Source organism: Bombina bombina, chromosome 3, assembly GCF_027579735.1.
Source record: "Bombina bombina isolate aBomBom1 chromosome 3, aBomBom1.pri, whole genome shotgun sequence".
Classification (NCBI taxonomy): Eukaryota; Metazoa; Chordata; class Amphibia; order Anura; family Bombinatoridae; genus Bombina; species Bombina bombina.
Window position 1 is genome coordinate 1,056,871,433 of NC_069501.1, and position 10,594 is coordinate 1,056,882,026.

The 10,594-nt window shown below is 40.3% G+C and overlaps 1 protein-coding gene across 1 annotated transcript in view; it reads left to right on the top strand.

The window, feature by feature from the left end:
* The window catches only part of LOC128654401 (pleckstrin homology domain-containing family A member 3), a 242,946-nt gene extending 239,180 nt beyond the window's left edge, over window positions 1-3,766 (top strand). The window contains exon 7 of the mRNA XM_053708297.1: window positions 3,021-3,766. Within this exon, the coding sequence (XP_053564272.1) occupies window positions 3,021-3,189 (169 nt within the window). The 3' untranslated portion in view covers window positions 3,190-3,766. The remainder of the gene's footprint in view (window positions 1-3,020) is intronic.
* Window positions 3,767-10,594: the final 6,828 nt, after the last annotated feature.

The following is a 10,594-nucleotide window of genomic DNA, read 5'->3' on the forward strand; positions in this document are numbered from 1 at the left end:
GCAGTAGTACCTTACTTGGACGACATTCTGATTCAAGCGTCGTCCCTTCCACAAGCAAAGGCTCACACGGACATCGTCCTGGCCTTTCTCAGATCTCACGGGTGGAAAGTGAACGTAGAAAAAAGTTCTCTGTCTCCGTCAACAAAAGTTCCCTTCTTGGGAACAATAATAGACTCCTTAGAAATGAGGATTTTTCTGACAGAGGCCAGAAAATCAAAACTTCTAAACTCTTGTCAAGTACTTCATTCTGTTCCTCTTCCTTCCATAGCGCAGTGCATGGAAGTAATAGGTTTGATGGTCGCGGCAATGGACATAGTTCCTTTTGCGCGAATTCATCTGAGACCATTACAACTGTGCATGCTCAGTCAGTGGAATGGGGATTATACAGACTTGTCTCCGACGATACAAGTAGATCAGAGGACCAGAGATTCACTCCGTTGGTGGCTGTCCCTGGACAACCTGTCACAGGGGATGAGCTTCCGCAGACCAGAGTGGGTCATTGTCACGACCGACGCCAGTCTGGTGGGCTGGGGCGCGGTCTGGGGACTCCTGAAAGCTCAGGGTCTTTGGTCTCGGGAAGAATCTCTTCTCCCGATAAATATTCTGGAACTAAGAGCGATATTCAATGCTCTCAAGGCTTGGCCTCAACTTGCAAAGGCCAAATTCATACGGTTTCAATCGGACAACATGACGACTGTTGCGTACATCAACCATCAGGGGGGAACAAGGAGTTCCCTGGCGATGGAAGAAGTGACCAAAATTATTCAATGGGCGGAGTCTCACTCCTGCCACTTGTCTGCAATCCACATTCCAGGAGTGGAAAATTGGGAAGCGGATTTTCTGAGTCGTCAGTCATTTCATCCGGGGGAGTGGGAACTCCATCCGGAAATCTTTGCCCAAATTACTCAGTTGTGGGGCATTCCAGACATGGATCTGATGGCCTCTCGTCAGAACTTCAAGGTTCCTTGCTACGGGTCCAGATCCAGGGATCCCAAGGCGACTCTAGTAGATGCACTAGTAGCACCTTGGACCTTCAAACTAGCGTATGTATTCCCACCGTTTCCTCTCATCCCCAGGCTGGTAGCCAGGATCTATCAGGAGAGGGCATCGGTGATCTTGATAGCTCCTGCGTGGCCACGCAGGACTTGGTATGCAGACCTGGTGAATATGTCATCGGCTCCACCATGGAAGCTACCTTTGAGACGGGACCTTCTTGTTCAAGGTCCGTTCGAACATCCGAATCTGGTCTCACTCCAACTGACTGCTTGGAGATTGAACGCTTGATTTTATCAAAGCGAGGGTTCTCAGATTCTGTCATTGATACTCTTGTTCAGGCCAGAAAGCCTGTAACTAGAAAAATCTACCATAAAATATGGAAAAGATATATCTGTTGGTGTGAATCTAAAGGATTCCCTTGGGACAAGATAAAAATTCCTAACATTCTATCCTTTCTTCAAGAAGGTTTGGAGAAAGGATTATCTGCAAGTTCTTTGAAGGGACAGATTTCTGCTTTGTCTGTGTTACTTCACAAAAAGCTGGCAGCTGTGCCAGATGTTCAAGCTTTTGTTCAGGCTCTGGTTAGAATCAAGCCTGTTTACAAACCTTTGACTCCTCCTTGGAGTCTCAATTTAGTTCTTTCAGTTCTTCAGGGGGTTCCGTTTGAACCCTTACATTCCGTTGATATTAAGTTATTATCTTGGAAAGTTTTGTTTTTGGTTGCAATTTCTTCTGCTAGAAGAGTTTCTCTGCAGTGTTCTCCTCCTTATCTGGTGTTCCATGCAGATAAGGGGGTTTTGCGTACTAAACCTGGTTTTCTTCCGAAAGTTGTTTCTAACAAAAACATTAACCAGGAGATAGTCGTGCCTTCTTTGTGTCCGAATCCAGTTTCAAAGAAGGAACGTTTGTTGCACAATTTGGATGTAGTTCGTGCTCTAAAATTCTATTTAGATGCTACAAAGGATTTTAGACAAACATCTTCCTTGTTTGTTGTTTATTCTGGTAAAAGGAGAGGTCAAAAAGCAACTTCTACCTCTCTCTCTTTTTGGCTTAAAAGCATCATCAGATTGGCTTACGAGACTGCCGGACGGCAGCCTCCTGAAAGAATCACAGCTCATTCCACTAGGGCCGTGGCTTCCACATGGGCCTTCAAGAACGAGGCTTCTGTTGATCAGATATGTAAGGCAGCGACTTGGTCTTCTCTGCACACTTTTACTAAATTTTACAAATTTGATACTTTTGCTTCTTCTGAGGCTATTTTTGGGAGAAAGGTTTTGCAAGCCGTGGTGCCTTCCATCTAGATGACCTGATTTGCTCCCTCCCTTCATCCGTGTCCTAAAGCTTTGGTATTGGTTCCCACAAGTAAGGATGACGCCGTGGACCGGACACACCTATGTTGGAGAAAACAGAATTTATGTTTACCTGATAAATTACTTTCTCCAACAGTGTGTCCGGTCCACGGCCCGCCCTGGTTTTTTAATCAGGTCTGATAATTTATTTTCTTTAACTACAGTCACCACGGTATCATATGATTTCTCCTATGCAAATATTCCTCCTTTACGTCGGTCGAATGACTGGGGAAGGCGGAGCCTAGGAGGGATCATGTGACCAGCTTTGCTGGGCTCTTTGCCATTTCCTGTTGGGGAAGAGAATATCCCACAAGTAAGGATGACGCCGTGGACCGGACACACCGTTTGAGAAAGTAATTTATCAGGTAAACATAAATTCTGTTTTTATACTGTCTTCTAGTACCTTTATACCCTGATGTTTCTCCTACTTTTCTTTGTTTCCTCGGCCGAATGACTGGGAGGATAGGGGAAGTGGGAGGGATATTTAAGCCTTTGGATGGGGTGTATTTACCTCCTCCCGGTGGCCAGGTGTTGTATTTCCCAACAGTAAGTAATAAAGTTGTGGACTCTCCCTGCCAGGAATGAAAGGAATTTATCTGATAATCATACATTTTGTTTTTGTCTACTCTCATGAGTTGCTTAAGCAGACCCTCAGATATTTACCATTTATTATAGGGGCCCAGGCACACTACAGCATGATGATGGAACTACTGTATTGAAGAACCTGGAAGACATTGCCATGCGCTCACGTTCGCGGAAGTACAACTCCATCTGCCCTCCAGAAAACCATTTGCCAGACATCCAAACTGATGAATATGTAAGGGCCCCAGTAACAATTAAATAATGATGAAATCTATTAACTTTAGGCTGCTCGTATCAGTGGCTTCACTTGTCACTTTTTGCTTGTGAGATTTATAAATATACAGATATATATAGATTTTTTTTATTTTTTTTTAATATGGCTCTGTTGTTTTGCTATACCTCTCTTGCTACATCCTTATACTACAACAGTGGAGTATATGACAAAGCCAAAATGCTAGAAAAGATTAGATGCCTTACATGAGGACAACAAAAATGTGTATAAAAAATATCTAAGCACTTTTGCTATTGTATCTGGATCCAATCGGTAACATTTTGAAGGAAATATGAGACTTTCTTGAAATTTACTGTTACTGAATGTGCAGAAAAACATCCAATGAGAATCGAATAAACCGCAAGTTCAGTCCTACCTGTTGCAACAATACAAGTATTTTTGTACCAGATATATAAAATGTGATTTGATAATCTTGTATATAGACATCAGACCCATTGTGATAGAAACCTTTACACAATGTTAGTCACATTTGTTGCAGGCTGAACTGTGCTGTTACTCTTTCATGTATATACCGAGAACAAAATAAAGACTATTTTTGTATATTTTATGCTTTGGAAAATGTGTGCTGGTTTTTAGAGTACTTTAATATTACACACATTTTCCTTACTATGCAAGAAATGCACACACACACATATATGTACAAAAAAAAAAAAAAATATCAGGGAATTAACCCCTTGACTACCATAGATACACAGGGACAATGATTACATTAAATCATTGTAGTGATTAACCCCTTTAATTTCAAGAAACGCACGTGGAGCAGATTACTTACCTGGTTTGTGGAGCAGTTGCCTTACAGTGCACAGATCTGGGGCCTTGCAGCTGTTGGCATTGCACTTAGTATTACTTTGGATCATGCACAATGAGTTATGAATTGTAGTTTCCATGCACAGTTTTGGTTCTACAATTCCAATAATGCACACTGGGCTCACACATCTAGGCACTAAACCCACATTGTAAGGCACCATGGAGTTGTTGAGACCTGCATTAGGAGATATTGTGATTTAGGCTCTTGCTGCCAAAATATTTTTGACACTGGCTGAAATTTATACCCAGATGAACAATATACATTGACCAGTGATGTGCAGTCACTAGAGGCAGGTGAGGCAGTGCATCACCTCTCATATGGGCAAAAAAATATTTTTTTTTATTGGCTTTAAATTTTATTGGCTTTTTTTTTTTTCCCAGCATTTTTTTTCCTCACAGCTATATGTTGTGCAATGAAGAGGCACAAGCAGGTCTGCCCACCATTACACAACATGCTGCGCCATCTACTGGATGCAAGTGGTTAAGATCATTGCATGGCCCATTAACTGCTTATTTGAGGCAGTCCTATTTGGGCTGAACCAATCCAGCGAGAGGCATTAGTAAGTGGAACATAGGGTTGGGGCTGGATGTTAAATCATATAAAACAAAACAAGAACGGAAAAAACAACTTTCATATATTTTGTTGCTGTCCTGTGAACCTGCTAGCTTTGCTAAAGTGAAAAAGAGAGTTCTGTTCTTCCCCTCTAAGTGCAGTGGAATGTGCCACTGTCACTTCCTGAATCCTTCCAGAGCAGGAGAGAGGCACAGAGAGCATTGTTTCACCCACATCTTATTAAAGTAAGATTTTACTGAAAGAGATTCTGTTAGTGAAAATGATAATTTAATGAATGTGGTTTAGTGTTTGTTTACTCTTTTATAGCAGGGTCGTTTTTGTATTTTGTTTACTCAAACTTTACACCCACTAACTTAGCAGCTTGCCTCTGTGCTTCACACTAAATTATAGACTAATCTTCTGAACTCTCTGTAGCTCTGCTGTTTTATTACTTTAAAATGCTGTGGTCCCTCTCCCCCCCCCCCCCCTTGTTTGTGTGTGTGTGTGTCTCTCTATCTATCCATCTCTCTCCTTATGTGTTGTTCTCCCCCATGGTCTCTTTCTCTCTCTGTCTCTCTTCCTCCCCCTCTGACTCTCATCCCTTATGTAATGAAAGAATCTAATTTGCAGCATTAAAGTAAAAAGTATGTTTTAAACATATTTTAATGGTCATGGATTTCTAGATCTCATAATCAGAGCAAGCAGTGTGTTATCTGGCAAGAGTTTCTGTTACAATCCTTTAAACTAAAATCAGATGTTTACTAAGTTGACCAGTTTTCCAAGACACCATTTAAAGGGACATGAAACCCATATGCAAATTTAAATAACTTTCCAATTTACATCTAATATCTAATTTTCTTCATTCTTTTGATGTCCTTTGTTGAAAATCATATCTAAATATGCTCAGTAGCTGCTGATTGGTGGCTGCACATAGATACCTCATGTGATTGGCTCACCCATGTGCATTGCTATTTCTTCAACAAAGGATATACAAAGAATGAAGGCGTATCCTGCCACTGCCTCACCAGCCTCTGACGTCACTGCACGTCACTGACATTGACCGAAGAGACCCAGCATCAAGCTCTGAGGCAAAAAGAAATGATGTATTACAAAAAGGACTATAGGCAATGTCTGGCTGCATATTAGTAGTTAGTAAAATGCTGCTGTTTTGAGAGATTTTGCATGGAATCCACTGACAAGCTAGTGAGAATGCTTCCCATGAGTGGGATGCAAGTGAGGGACAGTAACCTGACTAACAAACTTGTGTGAGCCTGGAGAATATGAGATTGCATGTTTGTGGAAGAAGACGACAACACTGGCCTGGATTCTTTAAAGCTCTGTGACCTCTATATGCAACTGTAGGCTCCTACAGATATTCAAGGTCCCTTCACTTAAAGGGACATTAAACACTAAATAAATGCTAGACAGAATTATGCATTCAAATAAAATATCTCTAAGCATAATATAAAGATGTATTTTTTTTAAATATTAGTTTTTTTAAATATTAAAAAACAATAACGTATATGAAGCTAGCAAGAATTACTGGTTTTACATTAATGCATTTTCATTATTATGAAATTAGTATTTTTGTCAGGATTGGTTATTCCAACCTTGCAGCATATTGCCGAATGCTATTTTCCATTGTGCTTAATTACTACGTGCTTAACTCTTGCAAAGGGATTAAATACATAGTCTGCTCCAGAACAGCATTGCACTACAGGGCACTAGCTGAATACATCTGGTGAGGCAATGACAAGAGACACGTGTAGCCACCAATCACCAGCAAGCTCCCAGTAGCACATTGTTGCTACTGTGGATATGTAAACATACTTTTCAAGATAACAAAGTAAATCTGATGGCAGAAGAGAATATAGAAGTGTCTTAAAATTCCATGTTCTATTTGTCATGAAAGTTTATTTTTGACTTTACTATCCCTTTAAGGGCTGCCAGCTCCTAGCCCGCAATTCCAGTGAACTGCATTAAAGTGATGTCAAAATCTCCCTTTTATAAAAACATCCAGAATGTTAGTGATATTTAAGATGGTGTTTAATTCACCAGTTGTCATGAAGATGCACTATAACTTACCTTTTAATATAAAGCTGAAATTCAAATTCCCTTCCTCAGTTCGCCCACTTCAAAAATCTATTTCTTTCATGTAATTAACAAGAGTCCATGAGCTAGTGACGTATGGGATATACATTCCTACCAGGAGGGGCAAAGTTTCCCAAACCTTAAAATGCCTATAAATACACCCCTCACCACACCCACAAATCAGTTTTACAAACTTTGCCTCCAAGGGAGGTGGTGAAGTAAGTTTGTGCTAGATTCTACGTTGATATGCGCTCCGCAGCAAGTTGGAGCCCGGTTTTCCTCTCAGCGTGCAGTGAATGTCAGAGGGATGTGAAGAGAGTATTGCCTATTGAATGCAGTGATCTCCTTCTACGGGGTCTATTTCATAAGGTTCTCTGTTATCGGTCGTAGAGATTCATCTCTTACCTCCCTTTTCAGATCGACGATATACTCTTATATTTACCATTACCTCTACTGATTCTCGTTTCAGTACTGGTTTGGCTTTCTACAAACATGTAGATGAGTGTCCTGGGGTAAGTAAGTCTTATTTTCTGTGACACTCTAAGCTATGGTTGGGCACTTTATTTATAAAGTTCTAAATATATGTATTCAAACATTTATTTGCCTTGACTCAGAATGTTCAACTTTCCTTATTTTCAGACAGTCAGTTTCATATTTGGGATTATGCATTGAATTATCATATTTTTCTTACCTCAAAAATTTGACTTTTTTCCCTGTGGGCTGTTAGGCTCGCGGGGGCTGAAAATGCTTCATTTTATTGCGTCATTCTTGGCGCGGACTTTTTTGGCGCAAAAATTCTTTTCCGTTTCCGGCGTCATACGTGTCGCCGGAAGTTGCGTCATTTTTTGACGTTATTTTGCGCCAAAAATGTCGGCGTTCCGGATGTGGCGTCATTTTTGGCGCCAAAAGCATTTAGGCGCCAAATAATGTGGGCGTCTTATTTGGCGCTAAAAAATATGGGCGTCGCTTTTGTCTCCACATTATTTCAGTCTCATTTTTCATTTGCTTCTGGTTGCTAGAAGCTTGATATTTGGCATTCTTTCCCATTCCTGAAACTGTCTTATAAGGAATTTGATCTATTTTGCTTTATATGTTGTTTTTTCTCTTACATATTGCAAGATGTCTCACGTTGCATCTGAGCCAGAAGATACTACAGGAAAATCACTGCCTGCTGGATCTACCAAAGCTAAGTGTATCTGCTGTAAACTTTTGGTAGCTATTCCTCCAGCTGTTGTTTGTAATAATTGTCATGACAAACTTGTTAAAGCAGATAATATTTCCTTTAGTAATGTACCATTGCCTGTTGCAGTTCCCTCAACATCTAAGGTGCAGAATGTTCCTGATAACATAAGAGATTTTGTTTCTGAATCTATAAAGAAGGCTTTGTCTGTTATTTCTCCTTCTAGTAAACGTAAAAAGTCTTTTAAATCTTCTCTCTCTACAGATGAATTTTTAAATGAACACCATCATTCTGATTCTTTGGACTCTTCTGGTTCAGAGGATTCTATCTCAGAGATTGATGCTGATAAATCTTCATATTTATTTAAGATGGAATTTATTCGCTCTTTACTTAAAGAAGTACTAATTGCTTTAGAAATAGAGGATTCTAGTCCTCTTGATACTAATTCTATACGTTTGGATAAGGTTTTTAAAGCTCCTGCGGTTATTCCAGAAGTTTTTCCTGTTCCTAATGCTATTTCTGCAGTAATTTCCAAAGAATGGGATAAATTGGGTAATTCATTTACTCCTTCTAAACGTTTTAAGCAATTATATCCTGTTCCGCCTGACAGGTTAGAATTTTGGGACAAAATCCCTAAAGTTGATGGGGCTATTTCTACCCTTGCTAACCGTACTACCATTCCTACGTCAGATGGTACCTCGTTTAAGGATCCTTTAGATAGAAAAATTGAATCTTTTCTAAGAAAAGCTTATCTGTGTTCAGGTAATCTTCTTAGACCTGCTATATCATTGGCTGATGTTGCTGCAGTTTCAACTTTTTGGTTGGAAACTCTAGCGCAACAAGTAACAAATCGTGATTCTCATGATATTATTATTCTTCTCCAGCATGCTAATAATTTTATCTGTGATGCCATTTTTGATATTATTAGAGTTGATGTTAGGTTTATGTCTCTGGCTATCTTAGCCAGAAGAGCTTTATGGCTTAAGACTTGGAATGCTGATATGGCTTCTAAATCAACTCTACTTTCCATTTCTTTCCAGGGAAACAAATTATTTGGTTCTCAGTTGGATTCTATTATTTCAACTGTTACTGGTGGGAAAGGAACTTTTTTACCACAGGATAAAAAATCTAAAGGTAAAAACAGGGCTAACAATCGTTTTCGTTCCTTTCGTTTCAACAAAGAACAAAAGCCTGATCCTTCGTCCTCAGGAGCAGTTTCAGTTTGGAAACCATCTCCAGTCTGGAATAAATACAAGCCTGCTAGAAAGGCAAAGCCTGCTTCTAAGTTCACATGAAGGTACGGCCCTCATTCCAGTTCAGCTGGTAGGGGGCAGGTTACGTTTTTTCAAAGAAATTTGGATCAATTCTGTTCACAATCTTTGGATTCAGAACATTGTTTCAGAAGGGTACAGAATTGGTTTCAAGATGAGACCTCCTGCAAAGAGATTTTTTCTTTCCCGTGTCCCAGTAAATCCAGTGAAAGCTCAAGCATTTCTGAATTGTGTTTCAGATCTAGAGTTGGCTGGAGTAATTATGCCAGTTCCAGTTCCGGAACAGGGGATGGGGTTTTATTCAAATCTCTTCATTGTACCAAAGAAGGAGAATTCCTTCAGACCAGTTCTGGATCTAAAATTATTGAATCGTTATGTAAGGATACCAACGTTCAAGATGGTAACTGTAAGGACTATATTGCCTTTTGTTCAGCAAGGGAATTATATGTCCACAATAGATTTACAGGATGCATATCTGCATATTCCGATTCATCCAGATCATTATCAGTTCCTGAGATTCTCTTTTCTAGACAAGCATTACCAATTTGTGGCTCTACCGTTTGGCCTTGCTACAGCTCCAAGAATTTTCACAAAGATTCTCGGTGCCCTTCTGTCTGTAATCAGAGAACAGGGTATTGTGGTATTTCCTTATTTGGACGATATCTTGGTACTTGCTCAGTCTTTACATTTAGCAGAGTCTCATACGAATCGACTTGTGTTGTTTCTTCAAGATCATGGTTGGAGGATCAATTTACCAAAAAGTTCTTTGATTCCTCAAACAAGGGTAACCTTTCTGGGTTTCCAGATAGATTCAGTGTCCATGACTCTGTCTTTAACAGACAAGAGACGTCTAAAATTGATTACAGCTTGTCGAAACCTTCAGTCTCAATCATTCCCTTCGGTAGCCTTATGCATGGAAATTCTAGGTCTTATGACTGCTGCATCGGACGCGATCCCCTTTGCTCGTTTTCACATGCGACCTCTTCAGCTCTGTATGCTGAACCAATGGTGCAGGGATTACACGAAGATATATCAATTAATATCTTTAAAACCGATTGTTCGACACTCTCTAACGTGGTGGACAGATCACCATCGTTTAATTCAGGGGGCTTCTTTTGTTCTTCCGACCTGGACTGTAATTTCAACAGATGCAAGTCTCACAGGTTGGGGAGCTGTGTGGGTATCTCTGACGGCACAAGGAGTTTGGGAATCTCAGGAGGTGAGATTACCGATCAATATTTTGGAACTCCGTGCAATTTTCAGAGCTCTTCAGTTTTGGCCTCTTGTGAAGAGAGAATCGTTCATTTGTTTTCAGACAGACAATGTCACAACTGTGGCATACATCAATCATCAAGGAGGGACTCACAGTCCTCTGGCTATGAAAGAAGTATCTCGAATTTTGGTTTGGGCGGAATCCAGCTCCTGTCTAATCTCTGCGGTTCATATCCCAGGTGTAGACAATTGGGAAGCGGA